This window comes from Cynocephalus volans, chromosome X (genome assembly GCF_027409185.1).
Source record: "Cynocephalus volans isolate mCynVol1 chromosome X, mCynVol1.pri, whole genome shotgun sequence".
Classification (NCBI taxonomy): Eukaryota; Metazoa; Chordata; class Mammalia; order Dermoptera; family Cynocephalidae; genus Cynocephalus; species Cynocephalus volans.
In genome coordinates, this window is record NC_084478.1 from 155,474,600 (window position 1) to 155,497,875 (window position 23,276).

Genomic DNA, 23,276 nt, shown 5'->3' on the forward strand with positions numbered 1-23,276 from the left:
GCAAGATACAAAATCTATACCCAAAAATCAGTAGCATTTTTATACTCCAATAATGAACTAGCAGAAAAAGAAATCAAGCAGGCCCATTTACAATAGTCACCAAAAAATAAAATACCTCGGAATCAATTTAACCAAGGAGGTGAAAGATCTCTAAAACAAGAACTACAAATCACTGCTGAAAAAAATTAAAGAGGAAACAAAAAGGTGGAAAGACATTCTGTGCTCTTGGATTGGAAGAATTAACATTGTGAAAATGTCCATACTGCACAAAGCTATCAACAGATTCAATGCAATTCCCATCGAAATACCAATGACATTCTTCACAGAAATAGATAAACAATTCTAACATTTATATGGAACAACAAAAGACCACAAATAGCAAAGCAATCCTGAGCAAACAAAGTAAAGATGGAGGCATAACACTACTCGACTCCAAATTATACTACAAAGCTACTGTAAACAAAACAGCATGGTACTGGCATGAAAATAGATACTCGGTCCAATGGAATATAATAGCAAACCCAGAAATCAACCCACATACTGACAGCCTCTTTAATAAATGGTGCCAGGAAAACTGGAAATCCATATGTAGAAAAATGAAACTAGACCCGTACCTCTCACCATATACCAAAATTAACTCAAAATGGATTAAAGACTTAAAGACCTGAAACTATAAAACTCCTAAAAGAAAACATAGGAGAAAACTTAATGAAGTAGGACTGGGCAAATACTTTATGAATATGACCCCAAAAGCATAGGCAACAAAATAAAAAACAAATGGGATTATATCAAACTAAAACCTTCTACACAGCAAAAGAAATAAGTAACAGAGCGAAAAGACCACCTACAGAATGGGAGAAAATATTTGCAAACTATGCATTCAACAAGGGATTAATATCCAGAATATACAAAGTACTCAAACAACTCAACAGTAAGAAAACAAGTAACCCAATTAAAAAATGGGCAAAGGAACTGAAAAGACATTTCTCATATGAAGATATACAAATGGCCAAAAGACACATGAAAAAATGGCCAACATCACTCAGTACCCGGGAAATGCAAACCAAAACCCCACTGAGATATCATCTCACCCCAGTTAAATTGGCTATTATCAAAAAGACAGAGAATAACAAATGCTGGGGAGGATGTGGAGAAAGGAGAACCTTCTTACACTGTCGGTGGGACTATAAACTAATGCAGCCATTATGGAAAACAGTATGGAAGTTCCTCAAACAACTACAGATAAAACTGCCATATGACCCAACAATCTCATTGACAGGTATATACCCAAAGGAATGGAAATCATTATGTCAAAGGGATACCTGCACTCCTGTGTTTATTGCAGCTCTATTTACAATATCCAAGAGTTGAAATCAACTTAAATGTCCATTGACAGATAACTGGATAAGGAAAATGTGGTATATATACTCAATGGAATACTACTCCGCCATGAGAAAGAATGAAATTCTGCCATTTGCTGCAACATGGATGAACTTAGAGAAAATTATGTTAAGTGAAATAAGCCAGGCACAGAAAGAGAAATACTGAATGTTCTCATTCATAAGTTGGGGGGAGGAAGGGAGGGAGGGAGGAAGGGAGAGAGGGAGGAAGAAAGGAAGGAAGGATCACAATAATACATTAAACTTTCAAAAAAACCCAAAGAGAACAGAACTGTGGTTATTAGAGGTAGCGGGGGGTGGGGCGAGAAACTAGTTAAGGGTCACAAAGATTGATTACATTTTTAAAATATGAGTATACAATTATCCTGATTTGATCACCACAGATTGTACACATGTACTGACACTTGATTCTGTACCCCACAAATATATACAATTATCTTTCTATAAAAAACTATCAAAAATAAATAAAATAATATTTTGAATTATAAGAATATAAACAAAGGTTCTAAAATGATTTTCAAGCTCTACTTGGCATTTGCATACACACAATATCCTCTCCTTTATATCCTTATATAAATAATGTGGCTTCTATTTTAGCTTCACATGAATAAAGGTTTCTGGTGCAAATAGACAACTTGCAAAACCATTAGTTCAGTTCTCACACTTAAGCATGCATCAGAATCACCGGAGGGCTTACTAAGCTACAGATTTCTGGGCCCCATCCTTGAGCTTCTTGTTCAAGGTTCCCAGGTGATGCTGATGCTGCTGGTCTTGGTACTACCCTTTAAACCACAGCATTAGTCTTAGACAGTGAACACTTGAGGATTATCTTAGAAATGACCAGCCTCTGTGTTACAGCTGAACTTAATACTGAGCTTGACCCAATAAATATGTCTAGGCACATGGTAACCTGCATTTCTGTAAAATGGGGTAAAAGGACCTGATCCCTCCTTAACAAGAGTGTAATGAGCATTTTATAATTTGCATTACAAACAGCAGGGTTTTTTTCCCACAGGAAAATAGAAATATTTTATATTACTATATACACAAAATATGAAGGTCTGCTCATTCATTCAACATATATTAATTGTGCCAGTACCGTCCTAGGTGCTGAAGATATGCTAATAAGCAAAATGACCTGTTCCTTGCCCTGAGAAAGACAAGTAAACAGGCAATTACAATGCAAGTGATTACCACTAAGGAGGTGGAAGTACAAGGTATTCTGAAGTCACATAGCAAGAGATTCAATCAAGTCTAGGAAAATTAGTAATAACCTTCCATGACCTAAAATTCTCCTTCATATTTAAGGCAACTGAGAAATTTGGGGGTTTCCCTACAAATATGCAAGGGTATATATACAGAGTTCTTTTAACTCAGGCAGAATAAGTCACTCCCTTTTCTGTGATTCCATGGACCTTGCACTCATCTCTATTATCACACTGTACTGGAAGCTTAGCTTTACTCTTTTATTTCCTTTGCTCGCTGTGAGCTCCTTGAAGGCAGAGAATAGCTTTTTTACTTTGTGGTCCCAGTTAATAGTATCAAGGTGGATATGTGAGAGTAAGGAAAAGAGGAAAGAAGGAATGATGGGAAGGAGTAAGGGCATTGTTCTTGCAGTAGAATGAATACTTTGTTTTTCCACTACTAGGTGTTACTGTAAACCACATCTAACCACTTGGTTCCCCATTATGACCAACAGAATGCATTAGCAAGATGGCTGGCCTGGGTAATTCATGCTATTTGTAAAGGGTGGAACAGAATGAAATTAATTGGCCTACATGGGAATCAACCCTAAGAAAGGTAAACCCTGTTACTCTACCCTCATTAGCACCATGCCCTAATGAACCAAACTAACCAGTCTTAAAATGAAATGCCCAATTTTTGACAACCCACAGTGACTGTTAATCAGCAAACCTACTCCAGAGGGCCTAAATACAGGAAAATAGAGGAAATTACATCATTTTACTGCTCCCTCAACTTAAATGTTTACTGTGGACAAGAAACAGCCTATATGCAATCCTCAGTATATCATGATCATTGTAAGAAAGGATATAGAGTGCCTACCTACTAACTGCATGGCCCCATATCCTCTTCTCTCTTTAAGGTTGGATGGCATGTAAAAAAGGGTTTATTTTTGTTTTAATTAATTCTAGTTACTACATCAGTCTGATACATCTGCCTTACAGGATAAAAATTTTAAAATTATAGATGGCCATGTTTACAAGTAACAAAAATAAAAGAAAATACACAGGATGCCTGGGCCCACAATGATTTATCTTAGGCTGGTAGTGAACAGGGCTGTTTTGATTCATTTCCCTGCCAGAAAGAAGGAACAGCTCATAAAAACATAAATGAGAGTAGGCTGGTAAGTGGTGGGTGTTTCTTTGCAGTACTGGTGGCAAAGAGAAGCAGAGCTCACAGATAGCAGTAAAATGAAATGAGGTGATTCTTACTTGTAGAGGTCAGGTTGTGGCTGTTCACATTCAATTGTTGCTCGGAGGGTATCAATGGATTCAGCTGTAGACAGTGCAATGGTATCACGTACTGCATAATGTGTCTAGATGAAAGCAGAAGCAGAAGCAAAAACAAAAACAAGTGTTTCTTTTCATAATCATACACCCACCTGATTTCAGGAACACAGTATGTTTTAGTAAAAGGCATTGGCAGAATTATACAAATATTGATGCACATTTCCACCAAATAAGTTTTATGGTATTATCCTAAAAATATATTACAATTAGAAAGATAACCCTGCTGCAAGGGAATTTCAAAGATAATGCAAAAACTAAAAGCTCTTCTTGATACTGACAGCTGAGAGGACTCCATTTGCAGCATGCATATAATTAACCAAAAACCCCATGAAAAATTTAATACATTTTTTTTCCTATTTATAGCACTGAGACTCATTATTTTGCTCATTATAGTGTATGGTTATATAGACATATACACATAATGAATTGAATATAACCCTTGTGGTCATAAGAATGCTAAGTTTTGCCAAGAGCAAGGAAAAAATCATTAATAGTTCTATTACACAAATAGCTTAATTAATGATCTTGAAAATGCTCAACATGGCTATATTTTGTATAAGGGGCAGGAAGATGGCAGGGAGATGATGTTTCTTGCATTAGTCAGACAGTTAGAATAGTCTACTAGTGTATATTATGCACTTGATTCATCCAGAACTTAAGGCAGGCTCCAAAGAAACCGTTTATAAATCATCAAACAAAGGCTAATGCAGATTCAAAGAGTGCACTGCTTACGCAGAAGGGAAAGCTGTTGCCATGGTCTTTGGGGAATATTACAGAACAGCCTGAGCTATATTTAAAACTATCTCCTGATTTTGAAAACCTTTGTATTTTTAGTCGATTTAATCAGATCGACTTAATTAAAAAAAGAAACTACCTGTAAGTTTTCTTCCTCTAATCAACTTTTTCACTATTAGGGAATCTTTAGGCAGATTTCCCAATTTGGGGCTTGACTTTCCCTAAAATATAACTTTTGCTTTTGAACAGTTTAAATGTTACTAGTTCGTCACAATGCCCTCGAAATATAGAATTAGTCATCTAACAGGTAAAGTTCCTTTTTCACATACTGAGTCCTGGTCAACTCCAGAGAGAATAAGCAAGCAGAGAAGCCCTTCCAGAATATACTTAGAGGTGAGCACATCCTCCTTAAAGGCAGCATAAAGAAGATACATCTTCTTGCCCTCTGCACCTCTGGGTGATGGCCAAGAAATGACTGTGCCAAAAAATACCAGCGAATTAAGTTATCCCCCAGTCTCACCAAATTTAACTCAATACACATGTAATTCTTTCTAGTTGTCATAAAGCAAGCATTTGCCAAACTACACCCTAAGGTATTAAAAAAAGCAATCAAAATTACTCCAAGTTAGATTTCCTATATGCCAGGAAAAAACCATTTTTTCAAGAAAACATATATCACTTTTAGAATAAAAATAGACTGAACTGTAAGGTTAGAGTGCCTGAAGTTATTTTTCTTTTCTTTTTTTTTTTTAGGTGGCCGGCCAGTACAGGTACCAGAAGTTATTTTTATAGTCATGTAGTTTCATTCTACAATTACTACCATTTAAAAGAGCTTAAATAAAATATTAAATTCAAGTAGTGCTATAAAAGTTATGGTGCTTTTATTTGGGGACATGATTTTTCCCCACCCAACACCATCCTTTTCCTTAAAGATGAGTATTTGCTTAGAAGTTAAAAAAAAAAAAAAAAAAAAAAAAAAAACAATTATATAAAGCTATCTTCAGATGCAAAACCTATATAATTAGGAAAAAATAAGATTGGGGGTGGTAAGAAGCAGTATTGTGCGATTAGTATCATCAGCTCAAAATGTTTAGGCAAGGTTTAGTCTCTATTACCTTGCAATTGGATTCCCCATCAAGACTGGCTGTAGTGACATAACAGATTCCATCACTGTTGCAGGATGATAGAAGAATAAGATCACAGGGAAAGGTTTCATCTGCCTGTACTTCTACTACATCACCAACCTAGAATGGAAACAAAAAGTATTTTAAAATCCAAACAAAGCATTCACTGTACCTCACACTAAAGTTAAAACATTAGCAGGAGGCATCTCTTGCTCAAAGGCTTTGAAAGTATCTCATCCTATCCCACATAAAAGGTGATGAAAGCATATTACTCAATATTCAGAATCTGCTTTAAGAGCACAAGGACTCTGGATGCTTTCAGATTACCTTAGCACTGACCTTTACCTCTAATAAGTGATTCTGACATGGCTGTTTGATAAGACAATGACCATTATCACATCACGAATGGATCAAGAAAATCTACATGCTGCAAGTTGGGCACTTTGTGAACACTGAACAGCCACATTCCCACTCTGTACCATATTTTGTCTGTCATGTGATAACAGCTATGATTGTTGGGTGCTGGTTCCTTCTTCATTGCTTAGAAAACCTCAGTTCATTAGATGCATTGATTTTTTTCCATAACATTTGGGGAAAAAGTTTTTTTTTTTCTGTAAGTCACTTTCCAAGACTTCATCTGCTATTAGAAGAATCAATCAATACAGCAATGAGAAACAATTTCCTATCAGCAAGTACCCAAAGCTCAAGTGGAGGAAAATCATGACAGAAGAAACCATGAATAATTTAATAACGTAGAGAGTAAATCATAATGTTAAAAGCTTGAATATCATCCTGAATGGGCAAAAGCTGAAAGCTTTTCCTTTAAGAACAGGAACTAGACAAGGATGCCCACTCTCACCACTCCTATTCACCATATTGTTGGAAGTATTAGCCAGAGCAATCAGAGAAGAGAAGGAAATAAAGGGCATCCAGATTGGAAAAGATGAAGTCAGACTGTCCCTGTTTGCAGATGACATGATCCTATATATCGAACAGCCTAAAACCTCTACAAAAAAACTGTTGGAATTGATAAATGATTTCAGCACAGTAGCAGGATACAAAATCAACACACAAAAATCAGTAGCATTTCTTTTCTCCAATAGTGAACATGCAGAAGGAGAAATCAAGAAAGCCTGCCCATTTACAATAGCCACCAAAAAAATAAAATACTTAGGAATTGAGTTAACCAAGGAGGTGAAAAATCTCTATAATGAGAACTACAAACCACTGCTGAGAGAAATTAGAGAGGATACAAGAAGATGGAAAGATATCCCATGCTCTTGGATTGGAAGAATCAACATAGTCAAAATGTCCATACTACCCAAAGTGATATACAAATTCAATGCAATCCCCATCAAAATTCCAAAGACATTTTTCTCAGAAATGGAAAAAACTATCCAGACATTTATATGGAACAATAAAAGACCACGCATAGCCAAAGCAATGCTGAGCAAAAAAAATAAAGCTGGAGGCATAACACTACCTGACTTTAAGCTATACTACAAAGCTATAATAACCAAAACAGCATGGTACTGGCATAAAAACAGACACACTGACCAATGGAATAGAATAGAGAATCCAGAAATCAACCCACACACTTACTGCCATCTGATCTTTGACAAAGGCACCAAGCCTATTCACTGGGGAAGGGACTGCCTCTTCAGCAAATGGTGCTGGGAGAACTGGATATCCATATGCAAGTGAATGAAACTAGATCCATACCTCTCACCGTATACTAAAATCAACTCAAAATGGATTAAGGATTTAAATATATACCCTGAAACAATAAAACTTCTTAAAGAAAACATAGGAGAAACACTTCAGGAAATAGGACTGGACACAGACTTCATGAATACAACCCCCAAAGCACGGGCAACCAAAGGAAAAATAAACAATGGGATTATATCAAACTAAAAAGCTTCTGCACAGCAAAAGAAACAATTAACAGAGTTAAAAGACAACCAACAGAGTGGGAGAAAATATTTGCAAAATATACATCTGACAAAGGATTAATATCCAGAATATATAAGGAACTCAAACAACTTTACAAGAAGAAAACAAGCAACCCAATTAAAAAATGGGCAAAAGAGCTAAGTAGGCATTTCTCTAAGGAAGATATACAAATGGCCAACAGACATATGAAATAATGCTCAACATCACTCAGCATCCGGGAAATGCAAATCAAAACCACATTGAGATACCATCTAACCCGAGTTAGGATGGCTAAAATCCAAAAGACCCTGAACGATAAATGCTGGCGAGGTTGTGGAGAAAAAGGAACTCTCATACATTATTGGTGGGACTGCAAAATGGTGCAGCCTCTATGGAAAATGGTATGGAGGTTCCTCAAACAATTGCAGATAGATCTACCATACGACCCAGCTATCCCACTGCTGGGAATATACCCAGAGGAATGGAAATCATCAAGTCGAAGGTATACCTGTTCCCCAATGTTCATCGCAGCACTCTTTACAATAGCCAAGAGTTGGAACCAGCCCAAATGTCCATCATCAGATGCGTGGATACGGAAAATGTGGTACATCTACACAATGGAATACTACTCAGCTATAAAAACGAATGAAATACTGCCATTTGCAACAACATGGATGGACCTTGAGAGAATTATATTAAGTGAAACAAGTCAGGCACAGAAAGAGAAATACCACATGTTCTCATTTATTGGTGGGAGCTAAAAATTAATATATAAATTCACACACACACACACACACACAAAACCGGTGGGGGGGGAGAAGATATAACAACCACAATTACTTGAAGTTGATACGACAAGCAAACAGAAAGGACATTGTTGGGGGGGAGGGGGGAGGGAGAAGGGAGGGAGGTTTTGGTGATGGGGAGCAATAATCAGCCACAATGTATATCGACAAAATAAAATTAAAAAAAAAAAAAAAAAAGATTTACATGTGTATGCACATTGGAAAAAAGTCTAAAGAGTCTAAAAGTTCATACACAGACTAAAAAGTTGGTGGTAGTTACCCCTAGGTAGAGGACTGTAAGAAATTTTTATTTTCTTCTTTTTACTTAGCTGTATTTTCTAATTCTTCTATAATAAGTAAATGTCTTTCTTGTATAATGTTTTTATAAAATTTAAAATTCAAGTAAAATTATATTCTGTAAATGCTGGCTTATTAAACAGAATTACACCATGTAAAAAATAAATAAAAATAAATAAATAAATAAATAAATAAATAAATAAATAAATAAATAAATAAATAAATAAAAGCTTGAACTTTTTAACCTGAGTTCAAGTCCCAACTCCATCATACAACTATAAGACCTTGGGTAAGTGTCTTAGACGACTGCAACCACCTCAGCAGATTGATGTGAGCATGAAATGATGGTACAAGCATTAAGCAATGTGCCTGGTACATACTAACCATTTGATAGGTGTTAATTATAATTATTACTAATACTCTGCTATTATTCTACTCCCAACTTATAGTCATAACAGTTTATTGGAAGGATGTAAGAAATCCTCCAGTCTGGTGCTTCCCAATATTTTTCATGCCATGGTTTATATAGAAAATGATAAATAATACTTTTGCACAGAACCCTAAGGTAAAGGTAGGAGGCTGCTAGTAGCAGAAGGCAATCCACTTTAGGAGGAAGTCAGTATCTGGCACACTGATTTGGACACATTGGCTGTGAAATACTTAACCAATTCATGAAACACCTGTCTTCTAGTTGCAATATAATTTGGCAGATAAAGATGAGGATTTCAAGACCTATTCAGGAATAATTTTATTTTCTTTGCCAATCTTAACCAGTAGCCAAGAGCAACAGCATCAATAACTGAATTAATTTGTAAATAGTATTTTATTTTGTCGCATCTTTCCTTCCTCACTTATATAAACACTTATGTTGCTTTCATAAACCCACAATCTATGCTTAAACATGCAGAAGAAAAATAAGAACAAAATCCTAACACATCTTAGAAGGAGGAAAAATATTCATTAGAGGTTGGAAGATGACTCTAAGACACTGATAAATAAAACCCACAAAGAGCATTTTTTTCTTCAACACTTAAGATTTGCTCAGATACAAAATATAAAGGTCTCTGTATCTGCAGCACAAGTTGAGGCTGGTGAGATGGGTAGGAGGCATAGGCAGATTGAAAAGTGCTCGGCAGAGGAGGCTAAAGGATTTAGGTCTTACCCTGGAGGCAAAGGGGAAGGCAAAAGTAAAAGACTTTTAAAGAAAGAGAATTACATGATTCAGTTAGACAATCAACTCTAGAGCTCTCCATTTACCATTTTAAAAGCCACAAGAGAACATCACCACCCCCATCAATATAAGAAAAAATTGGATTTTATAGATTTATAAAATGATGTATTTTTTAGTCAGAGAGCTGAGGTTGCAAGACAACCCCGTGAACTGAATTTCAAAGGGTAACAAGTTCCTCTGAGGAGAGGACAGTACAAATGAACTGTTTCACAACTGACGGAGCAAACAAGGAAGAAATGGCTACCATAAAAATGGATAAGAAGAAAACAACCAGATTTGTAAACAATTCTTAAAGGCTGGGTATGAGCTAACCTGATAGTTTAGAAACTCTACAAGCCTAAAAGACAAGAGGAGATCAGAACCCCTCACAAGTTCTTCTCCATAGGATTTTATTAGGTGCTTATGAGAAAGCATGGAGGCAGGAAACGAGGCAGGAAACCTAAACAGTCTCTCCCCTCACTGGTACAGGCATACAGGTGGTGACTGACTGCTGTAGAAGGACAGGTATAAAACATGCCAGAATTGTGGACCTCTCTCTCATATGAAGCAAAAATCATCTGTATCTAAGAGAAAAGCAAGAAACCTTCCCTGGCACAGTCTTGGAGGAAATATCACCATTGCTAGAAGAGAGGTAGAAGCAAAAGCAACCTGCTGTAGGGGATGGGAAAAAACCCACTAATACCAAGGACCAGACACTGATACAAGGCAAAAGTACAGCTACCATGGGAGATAGGGTGGAATACTGAGAAAGTCCTAATCTGAGGCTTAGGTAAATATGGCCTACCTACTACTGAGACTGGAACAGGAAAACTAAGAAACCACTCCATTTCCATCAGGAACCTTACACTAAATAACAAACAAGAAATAGCACTCTATCACCAGGGGAGAAGCAAGGAAACAGAGAGGGGTTACCTCTGTGGTTCAATACAGAACGAGCTGAAGGCAGAGGGTAGAACAGGAACACTGAGCAAACCCCCCTGGCAAACCAGGCCCCACACAAAGCTCAAGGTAACAATCTACCACTCCAGGAATTTGAAGCACAGTGGATACTGAAAGTATCAATAGTTATAACAGAAACCAAAGCCAGCCCAACTGCAGACTAGATTCACTCAACCCCTAATACAAATAGCCTGACAGAAGAAGAGGCAGGCCCATTTCAGATACACATCCACCACTGCTTAGTCTCCACCTTTCTTTTATGCACAATGTTCAAAATTCAATAAAAAATATGAGATGCACAAAAACACAAACAGGACCAGACCCAGAAATGTTCACATTTTGGAATTATGAAACAGGGACTTAAAAATAGCTATGATTAAGATGTTATTTAGTGGAAAAGGTAGACAATATGCAGGAGTGGATGAAAAATTTTGGCAGAGAAATGGATACTACCAAAAAAAAAAAAAAAAAAAAGAAAATGAACAGTTAGAAATAAAAAATATGATACCAGAGATGAAGATTTCCTTCAACCAGCAAACTGGATACAACAAATGAAATAATCTGTAAACATGAAGACAGATCAAACAAAATTATCCCAAAATGATACACAAATGGGGGGGGAAGTAATGTATTAAAAAAAAAAAAAAAGGACAGATGATTCAAGAGGTGTGGAAAAATGTCAAACACTCTAACAGTTATGTCATTGGAGTCTCAGAAAAAGAGAAAGATAATGGGGCAGAAAAAATGTTTGAAGAGATAATTTCCAAGAATTATCCAAAGTTCATCTAAGCTAACAAACAACAGATCCAAAAGAACTTTAACGAGGGTGACTACAAAGAAAAAAATCTACGCATAACATAGTCAAACTGCTGAAAACTAAATATAAAAACATGAAACCATCAAAGAAACATTACATTCAGAGGAACAAAAATAAAAATGACAACAGACTTAGAAACTATGCAAACCAGGGCCGACCCTGTGGCGCACTCGGGAGAGTGTGGCGCTGGGAGCGCGGTAGTGCTCCCGCCGCGGGTTCGGATCCTATATAGGGATGGCCGGTTCACTCGCTGGCTGAGCGCAGTGCGGCCGGTCACAAAAAGACAAAAAAAAAAAAAAAAAAGAAACTATGCAAACCAGAAGACAGTGGAGTAACATCTTTAAAGTACTGAAAAGAAAAATAGAAAGAAATTTGTATCTACACAGGGAAATAATGATAAAAATAGTAAAACTATGAGTAAATATAAAATATAATTCTATTGTTAATCTTTTTAAAAGACAGTTTAAAAAAAGACAATTACAATCCAACAATTCCACTCCAAGTTATATACCCAAAAGTGCAGAAAGCAGTGACTCAACCCGATACTTGTACACCAATGTTCATAGTGACATTATTCACAATAGTCAAAAGGCAGAAAGGACCCAAATGTTCATCAAGAAATAAATGGATAAACAAACTGTGTTACATATGTATGACAGAACATCATTCAGCTTTGAAAAGTAAGAAAATTCTGATACTTACTACAGCATGAATTAACCTTGAAAATATTATGCAAAATGAAATAAGCAAGACATAAAATGACAAGTAGTATATAATGCCACTTATATGAGGTACCTGGAATAGGCAAATTCACAGAGACAGAAAGTAGAAGAGAGGTTACAAGGGGCTGAGGGAGGAAGAATGCGGAGTTTTTAATGGGTACAGAGCTTTGTTTGGGATGATGGAAATGTTCTGGAAATGGATAGTGGTCATGGCTGTACAACATTGTGAATGTACTTAATGCAAATGAATTGTAACTAAAAAATGGTTATATGGTTAATTTTATGTTATGTATATTTTATCACCAAAAAAGACAACGGACTGTCTAAAGCAAAAATAGTAACATATTGTGGGCTTTATAAAATGTACAAGTAAAATGCATGATAACAATAACAAAAAGAATGTGAATGAGGAAATGAAAGTATACTGTTATATGGTACTTGCATTATATGTGAAGTAGTCTAATACTATTTGAATCTAAGATTAACACATTAAAATGTATATTGTAAACTCTAGAGCTATCATTTTAAAAAATTACAAGAGATATAATTAGTAAGCCAATAGAGGAGGTATAGTGGAATCACAAATAAATGTTCAAATAATCCAAAAGAGGGAAGGTAAAGAGAAGAAAACAAATAGATGGGACAAACAATCAAACCACGTAAGCAATTATGTTAAATGTAAATGGTCTAAACAATCCAATAAAAGAGACTGTCAGATTGGATTTAAAAAATGAAAACAAGAGCCAACTAGTTTAAAAGTAAAGTAAAAAACAAAAATATGTTAAAAGTAAAAGGATGAAAGAAAAAAAAATCAGCCTTATAGCACCAAGGTCATCGATTCAGGTCTTTACAGGCCAGCCACCACACACACACACACACACACACACACAAAGTAAAAGGATAGAGAATACCATGCAAGCATCACTCAAAAGAAAGTGAGATTGACTATATTAATATTATCAGACAAATTAGACTTCAAAGCTAGTAATACTATAAGAAACAAAGAGGAATATTATATATGGATAAAGGGGCCAATTCACTAAGAAGACACAGTAATCCCAAATACTTTTTATACTTAGTACTATAAAGTAAATAAAGTATAAACTGACTGAAATAAAAAGAGAAATAGGCAAATTCACAATTATAGTTGAATATTTCTAGACTCCTTTCGGAATAATTGATAGAATGAGAAAATATTCAGTAAGTTTATATTAGACTTGAAAAACACTATCAATCAACTCGTCCTATTGACATTTATACAAAACTTTACCCAACAATAGCAGAATACACATTCTCTTAGATGCTTTTCAAGTGTATGTGAAGTGTATGTGAAATGGTCACCAAAATATAACATATCTGGGCCACAAAACATACCTTAACATATTTATTTTTTTATTTTTTTAATTTTTTTTTGTCTTTTTCGTGACCGGCACTCAGCCAGTGAGTGCACCGGCCATTCCTATATGGGATCCAAACCCGCGGCGGGAGTGTTGCTGCGCTCCCAGCACCGCACTCTCCCAAGTGCACCATGGGCTCGGCCCATAGCTTAACATATTTAAAAGCACTGAAATGATACAAAATATGTTCTCTGAACACAAAGGAATTAAACCAGAAATCAGTAACAAAAAGGTATCTAGAAAATTCCCAAATAATAACTCATGAATCAAAGAAGAATTTAAGAGAAATCAGAAAATATTAAACTGAATGAAAATGAAAACATATCAAAATTTGTGGGCTGCTGTTAAAGCAGCACTTGGAAGAAAATTTATAGCATTAAATGTTTATGTTAGAAAAGATGTTCAACTCAAATCCTTTTACTACTAACTTCCAACCCAAGGAGCTTCCTGTCTACCTCTTGGTGGTGTCCCTCACTCTTGCCCCAATTCAAATGTTTTCACATGACTTGTTGGAATTCTACAATATATTTCATGCCCACCTCATTTTAGAAAACTGCTTTCACTCCTCTTTTCTAAATTCAAAGAGTATTTAGTTTCTGAAGCACTCACTGGGTTCTTATCAGTTATCTTCTTGCATTGGTATTGTTTTAGCATTGCGTGGCATGACTACTCAGCTAAACAGTAAAACTCCTTGAGAGCATGAACCGTCTCTTCTCACTCTCTGTAACCCTTCTGGAACTCTGCATAATATCTAAATACATTTGGTTGATTCATTGATTGAAATACCAGAGCATATCCTTTATTTCTATTTGTCACTAAAGCATGACTAAAACATGGCATTGAAGTATTATTGAGAGGTATCTTACTATACCTAGTTTCCAATACTTCTTATGCCAAAAACCATACTCCTTCTCTTTAATATAACTGTGTTTTTACATTGGAATCCCTCAAGTCTTGTTAATAAGCATGTACTCTATGCTGTATGTGATTCCAGTCTCATGGCTTCATATGGCATCCATATGCTGATGACACCCAAACTTCTATTCCCAGCTAAAACATTGCTGAGGTCCAGGACTGACAACTCCTGCTATATTAAGAGGTATCTCTAACTCAAATGTGGCCAAAAGAAAATTCAAATTCCAGCTTTCTCACTTACTAGCTGTGAGCAAGTTTCTTCATCTCCCTGTGTCTCAGTTTCATCATTTGTAAAGGGGATAATAAAAGTACCCACTTCATAGGGCTGTTGTAAAGTGAGGGTTAAGTGAGTTAATCTGTAAAAAAGAGTGTCTGGCATATATTATGCACTATATACAAGTAAATGTTGACTACTATTTTTATTATCATTATCACTACAACTATCATCCTAATATAAGTTCTTATCATCCTCTGCCTACAATATGGCAGGAGCCGCCTAAGTAGTTGCATGTTTGCTTATGCTTCCACTTTGCCTACTCTCCAGAGTTTTATTTTTATTTTTTAAATTAATTTTCTATTGAAAAATAATTGACTAAACTTATTTGTGGGGTACAGAGGTGAATATCAATATCTCCAGAGTATTATTTTAAAAAAAAAAAAAAAAAAAAAAGATCAAGTCACTCTCTGGCTTTAAAACACTTTAAAGGCTCCCCATTACACAGAGGATGCAGACCGAAGTCACTTTCAGTCTAAAAAAATAGTCCCACCACAACCTCTCCCCCTACTCGGCAGGCAAGCAATTTAGAGACTATGGGTTAATCAGCATTTCTTCCAACACACATATACTCCAGAAAAAAATCAAATAGCATTCACACAATAGGTCAACTTATTTAATCAAGATTATACCTCACTGAGATCAGCCTCAAGGCAAAGAAACCTGGTAAAGGGAAGGTAGCCGATGGGGGCCTTTCTAAAGGGGGTTTGGGTCGAGAGGGACAGCAAAATCAGAAAGAAGAAATGAGAGAAAGGGAGAGATGTGGGAGAACTTTGCCTGCCTTGCAATTTTACTTAGCGCCCTGGGAACAAAAGATTTATTGCTATAAATCATTTAGGCTACCTGTGGTTCTTATGCTGAACAATGATGCCGACTTTCTATACTTGTTTGAAAAATATCAGATCTTAACCTACCCTAGGTTCAGCACAGGGTCTTCTCCACTGAGTTGCAGAGAATGGAGGGGCAAAACAAAGGAGAATAAGAAAGACATTCTACGTCAAACTCAAGTGACTATCCCACTCTGTAGCCTTCCTCCCATCATTACTATAAGAAGAAACAAGACAATTTACCTATAGCTGGCTGCTATGGGTTAAATGTATCCCCCAAAAGTTCATGTATTAGAAACATGATCCCCATTCTAACAGTGTTGAGAGTGGGAAATGAAATTATGGTATATGAAAGGTGGGGCCTTTAAGAGGTGATTAGATTGTGAGGACTGTGACCTCTTGAATGGATTGATCCATTCATGGAGTAATGGGCACAGTCCTGATGACTTTATAAGGAGGGAAAGTGAGAAGGTTAGCTCTCTTTTGCTCATTTTCTCTAGTGATGTGATACCCTCCATTGCTGTAGAAGAAGGCCCCTCACCAGAAGTGTTCCCTGGACCTTGGATTTCCCAGACTCCAAACTGTAAGAAATAAATTTTGTTTCTTCATAAACGATCCAGGTTCAGGTATTCTGTTATAGCAACAGAAATGGACTGAAACACTGGGTATATGGAGAACTCTTAAAAGTCAATAATAAAAAATCAACCTGATAAAAAATTGGCAAAAGGCCAAACAGACACCTCACCAAAGAAGATATACAGATGGCAAGTAAGCATATGAAAAGAAGCTCCACATTATATGCCATCAGGGAAATGCTAATTAAAACAGTGAGATACCAATACACACCTATTAGAAAGGCCAAAATCTAACTCTGACAACATAAAATGCTGGTCAGAATGTGAACCAACAGGAACTCTCATTCATTGCTAACAGGAATGCAAAATGATACAGCCACTTTGGAATACTGTTTGGCAGGTTCTTAAAACACTAAACATAGTCTTACCATACAATCCAGCAACCTAACTCCTTTGTATTTACTCAAATGAATCAAAAACTTAACATCCACACAAAAACCTACACATGGATGTTTATAGCAGCTTTGTTCATAACTGACAAAACTCGGAAACAACTAAAATGTTCTTCAGCAGGTGAATGGATAAATAAACTGTGGTACATCCAGAAAATGGAATATTACTAATCACAAGAAAGAAATGAGCTATCAAGCCATGAAAAGACATGCAGGAAACTTAAATGCATATTATTAAGTGAAAGAAGCCAATCTGAAAAGGCTGCATACTATATGACTCCAACTATCCAACATTCTACAAAAGGCAAAACTATGATCAGTGGTTGCCAGAGGTTAGGGGGGAATGAGGGATGAATAGGCAGAGCACAGAGGATTTTCAGGGCAGTGAAACTATCCTGTATGATACTACAATGGTGGATACATGTTATACATTTGTCAAACCCATAGAATTTCCAACACCAAGAGTGAACTCTAATGTAAACTATGGACTTTGCGAAATAACGGTGTGTCCACTTACTGCCATCTGATCTTTGACAAAGGCACCAAGCCTATTCACTGGGGAAGGGACTGCCTCTTCAGGAAATGGGGCTGGGATAACTGGATATCCATATGCAGGTAAATGAAACTAGATCCATACCTCTCACCGTATACTAAAATCAACTCAAAATGGATTAAGGATTTAAATATACACCCTGAAACAATAAAACTTCTTAAAGAAAACATAGGAGAAACACTTCAGGAAATAGGACTGGGCACAGACTTCATGAATACGACACCAAAAGCACGGGCAACCAAAGGAAAAATAAACAAATGGGATTATATCAAACTAAAAAGCTTCTGCACAGCAAAAGAAACAATTAAAAGAGTTAAAAGACAACCAACAGAGTGGGAGAAAATATTTGCAAAATATACATCTGACAAAGGATTAATATCCAGAATATATAAGGAACTCAAACAACTTTACAAGAAGAAAACAAGCAACCCAATTAAAAAATGGGCAAAAGAGCTAAGTAGGCATTTCTCTAAGGAAGATATACAAATGGCCAACAGACATATGAAATAATACTCAACATCACTCAGCATCCGGGAAATGCAAATCAAAACCACACTGAGATACCATCTAACCCCAGTTAGGATGGCTAAAATCCAAAAGACTCTGAACAATAAATGCTGGCGAGGCTGCGGAGAAAAAGGAACTCTCATACATTGTTGGTGGGACTGCAAAATGGTGCAGCCTCTATGGAAAATGGTATGGAGGTTCCTCAAACAATTGCAGATAGATCTACCATACGACCCAGCTATCCCACTGTTGGGAATATACCCAGAGGAATGGAAATCATCAAGTCGAAGGTATACCTGTTCCCCAATGTTTATCGCAGCACTCTTTACAATAGCCAAGAGTTGGAACCAGCCCAAATGCCCATCATCGGATGAGTGGATACGGAAAATGTGGTACATCTACACAATGGAAAACTACTCAGCTATAAAAACGAATGAAATACTGTCATTTGCAACAACATGGATGGACCTTGAGAGAATTATATTAAGTGAAACAAGTCAGGCACAGAAAGAGAAATACCACATGTTCTCACTTATTGGTGGGAGCTAAAAATTAATATATAAATTCACACACACACACACACACACACACACACACACACACACACACACACACACACACACACACACACACAAAACCGAGTGGGGGGGGGAGAAGATATAACAACCACAATTATTTGAAGTTGATACGACAAGCAAACAGAAAGGACATTGTTGGGGGGGAGGGGGGGGAGGGAGAAGGGAGGGAGGTCTTGGTGATGGGGAGCAATAATCAGCTACAATGTATATCGACAAAATAAAATTAAAAAAAAAAAAAGATGCAAGAAGCTCAACATATTTAAAAAATAATAATAATAAAAAAAAAAAAAAAAGAAATAACGTTGTGTCAAAATAGATTCATTGATTGTAACAGTCATACAATTCCAGTGTGAGATGTTGATAGTTGGAAAGTGTGTTTGGGGGGCAGGGGGGCATTGGGTATATAGGAACTCTCTATACTTTCTGCTCAATTTTGCTAAGAACCTAAAACTTCTCTAAAAATACAGTTTATTAATTTTAAAAATCTGGGAGGGCTGGCAGGTTAGCTCAGTTGGTTAGTGTGTGGTGTTATAACACCAAGGCCAAGGGTTTGGATCCCCTTACTGGCCAGCTGCCCAAAAATCAATCAATCAATCAATCAATCTAGGATTTCTTTTAATTAAAAAAAAAAAAAAATCTACCGGGAACCAAAAAAAGTCTTTGATATAAACAAGTCAAAGATGTTATTTGACAGGGAATTCATGGGTAATAATAAACAGGGATTTATTTGAATAAAAAATTAAATTGCCTGAGATCTTAAAAAAATAATAGTACCTTGGAATTCTTATACATTGCTGGTGGGAATGTAAAATGGTGTGACTACTATGGAAAACAGTTTCGCAGTTCATCAAAAAGTTAAACACAGAATTACCACAGGACCCAGCAGTTTTCTTCCTAGATATGTACCCCAAAGAATTGAATACTGATGTTCAAACAAAAACTTGTACTTGAATGTTCATAGCAGCAATATTCATAATAGCCAAAAGGTGCAAATAACCCAAATGTCCATCAACTGATGAACAGAGAAACAAAATGTGGTATTTCCATACAATAGGATATCATTCACACATCAAAAAGGATGAAGTGCTGATACATGCTACAATGGAGATGAGCCTGAAAACTATTATTCTGACTGAAAAAAGCAAGATAGAAAAGGCCATGTAGTGTATGATTCCATTTATACGAAATATTCAAAATATGTAAATCCAAAGAGACAGAGCCTGGAAGGAAGTTGCCAGAGCCTGAAAGGAAGAAGGAATGTGGAATGACTGCTTAATGGGTATGGGGTTTCCTTTTTGGGTGATGAAAATGTTCTGGAACTAGACAGTGGTTTTTTTTTTTTTTTTGTCTTTTTCGTGACCGGTACTCAGCCAGTGAGTGCACCGGCCATTCCTATATAGGATCCGAACCCACGGCGGGAGCGTCCTCTCGCTCCCAGCGCCACACTCTCCCGAGTGCGCCACGGGCTCGGCCCGAGGAACTAGACAGTGTTGATGGTTGCACAACAGTGTGAATGTATTAATGACACTGAATTGTACTCTTTAAAATGGTGTATTTTTACAATAAAAATAGAAGTGAACTAAAAAATACCTTGATTTTTTCACTTTCTTTTCTCACTCGTTTTGCATTTTCAATAATGTAAACAGTGCTCTTGTTGACTTCATTGTCAGCTCTGTGTCGCAGCCAATCTTCATATCCCTAGAAGGATAAAAATAACTATATAATCAAGTTCAGATAGCGAAGTAAAGTTGTTAATAAATTTCTATACCCCCTAAGAGTCAACAGCATATATTTATAATTGCAATATTAATGTCAACTCACAATGCTAAAGAGACAATGCTGTACATTTTAATAGCAAATCAGAAACACACTTTCAAAATACCCCTTAGGTAAATAGCTTTATTGTGTTAAAAGGTTCCTCCATCTTCAGATAAATATTAATGAAAACACAAGCATTAGAGTCTTAATATTCTTCATCTGTAAAACACTATGATTTATTCTTCTAATTCTACTTTTATTCAAGTTAATGTTCATTCTCTATACTTTTTTAATTTGAAAAAAAATTGTTCTAGGTTTTCATTTTCTTATAGACCTAACCACTTAAATATATCCTTCTGTACATATTGTAGTAGATTGTTGAAGTAATTATCTCCAAGGAAATGTAATTTCCCCTCACCAGCAGAGAACAGAAAAGTTAGAATTGTTCTTGTAGAGAATCTATAAGTTTTAAGAGATCGACAGCTAAACTTCTCTACTGACTTGGCGATAAAAAAGAATAAATATTGGTGTTCATTTTTTAGAGTTAAAAGTAATCAGGGAAAGATCTAATGGTTCATTTTTCTTTGGGCTTTTTGTCTGGAGTATATTTAAGCCAAAAGAACTAAAGAAAGAGGATGTTCATTTGAGCATGACCTCTCCTTTTTTATGCCCCCTTTTCTTTGCTGTTGTTGCAATAATGTCTGTACCTTTTCATACACAACTGTTTGAAAAATCACTTGATCACCTTCCACCCTTTTTTTCCCCCCTCGGGTGCTACACCCATTCCTCTTCTGTCCCTATTTATGACAATGCTGGGCTATCACTTCATAGGGTATATTCTGTGACCCATGAAGAAAGAAAGAGCCCAAATGTGAACTAGTACTGGGAGTAAAATGAATTAGTAAAAGCCTTTGAAAAGCAAACATGCTATTCTGGGAACCAGCAACTTTATGATATCAAAGAAAATAATCCTAACAGCCTAAGGGAAAGAACATTCCAAAAGTCTTTATTTAGCAACCAAATACTTGATAAAATATTCTTACAGTTCCTGGTAGGCAAGATACAAGACAAGATAACCCCAAGAGAAAGGAAACTTTGTTCCTAATACCGACAAGCAGACCTTCATTTTGCAAGCTTCTTTGGATACTTTTAAAAAGCACTTTGATAAGTACTATCTAAAAGTATTCTTGTAAATAGGTCTCGTAGACTATCCCAATACATGATAAATATTGTTAAGTTAACCCACCCCTTCACATCCAGTTTCCCGTTTCCATTTTCAATTTCATCTGAAATTTTTCAAAGGTACTAATTAAAAAAAAAAAAAAAAAAAGCAAATGCCCCAAATTACTTCAAAGACATCCACATCACAATCTGTGGCAATTCATCAGCAGCTCTGACAAGAATCAGGAATAAAAGTCCCTCTACCCACCAACCCCTTCAGCAGCCTCAGGAAAGACAATAAAATTAAACTATTTGTGCTCTTGAGTTCTCTGCTATAGACAACTACAACAAAAAATCCACTAGAAAGGGAATTTTTCAGACAGACATACCACACTGAAACAATCAATGCACATTAGAAATGCACTTCCATTTCCTGACTGAACTGTAAATTCTACCTATTCTTTCTTTTATGTTTACAGCTCCACACTCAGATATTGAGGAGGAAAAGAGCAAATATATAAAGAATGTGTCTTATAATCATTTTAATAGGTTTTTTGTGGAATCAAATATATACTAAATCCATCAAGGATACTGCCTGCTGCATATAAATATGAAAATGAGCCTTTGACAATGAAATACAAACCAGCCTGGACTGAAATGCAGGCATAAGTGTAAATAAGAAAGTTACCTGCTTGATGGCTGTAACAGTTATAACAAAGAAAAGTGGAAGTCCACTGGTAACTGGGCTAGTTGGTGTGTCTACTGTGACCTAGGTAAATAAATTAAAATGAAAATTAGTCATTAACTGATATGCAGAACTTACATGATGAAACATTTCAGACAGAAATACAGACAAAACACATTCTATTTGCACGGTGAACGTTAATTTTCGTTAAAACAAAAGCAATTTACACAGCAGTTAGTTTAAAAAATAGTGCTAAGTTCAGGCTTAGTTTTTATCCCAGCTTGGATTAACCCCTTTACTGAACTATATCCATTCATTTACCACCTATGTATTCAGCACCATTCTGTCAGCCCCTGTGCTATTATCAGCCAGTCTCCAGAGATGTTGCTTCAAACAAGATGAAGACAAGTCCCTAACTTTATATAGCTGGTAGCTAATAGGGAAAACCAGACATTAAAACAAGTGTGCAGATGCTGAGATCTGAATAGTAAATAGTAGTTAACTAGATGGAACAAGGCTTTCCAGGCACTCTGTGGTAGGAGGAAGGATAGCACACAAAAGGAACTCAAGGAAGCCAGTGGCTAGAGGGAGTGTGGTACAAGATGGGGCTGGCAGAGGGATGCAGGGGCCAGACTATGCAGGGCACTCCAGGCCAGAGTAAGCTGTTCATTTTTTATCCCACAAATAGTGAGAAAATCCCTGAAGGTTTTAGGCAGGGAGAATAGAACTGCACTGTGAACAGACCATTCTCACTGCTTCGAGGAAGACAGACTGGAAGGGAACAAGAGTGGAGGCAGGGATCCATTTAGGAGGCTACTGCTATAATCCAGGTGAAAGATGATAGCTTGGACCAGGATGGAAAGAAGTTCTAGAGACACAGAAAGAAGTTTTGGAGATATTTAGGAGTCAAAAAATGGCAGGAATAGTAAGGAATTAGATGTAAGTGCTGATTAAAGGTATCTGCCAAGTGTCTGGTTAACTTGCCTGGGTGGATATTGTTGTCACTCACTGAAATAGAAAATACTGAAAGGGAACTTGATTTGAGGCAGAGAGGATCATGAGTTCACTCTGCCCACAACTC

The 23,276-nt window shown here is 36.4% G+C and overlaps 1 protein-coding gene across 1 annotated transcript in view; it reads right to left on the minus strand.

Annotated features, from left to right (window-relative positions):
* Positions 1 to 23,276, minus strand: part of ATP11C (ATPase phospholipid transporting 11C) — a 189,012-nt gene that overhangs the window by 63,873 nt on the left and 101,863 nt on the right. The window contains exons 5-8 of the mRNA XM_063083465.1: positions 22,199 to 22,279; positions 20,182 to 20,289; positions 5,782 to 5,910; positions 3,854 to 3,957 (exon numbers count right to left, since the gene is read on the minus strand). Of these exons, the coding sequence (XP_062939535.1) occupies positions 3,854 to 3,957; positions 5,782 to 5,910; positions 20,182 to 20,289; positions 22,199 to 22,279 (422 nt within the window). The remainder of the gene's footprint in view (positions 1 to 3,853; positions 3,958 to 5,781; positions 5,911 to 20,181; positions 20,290 to 22,198; positions 22,280 to 23,276) is intronic.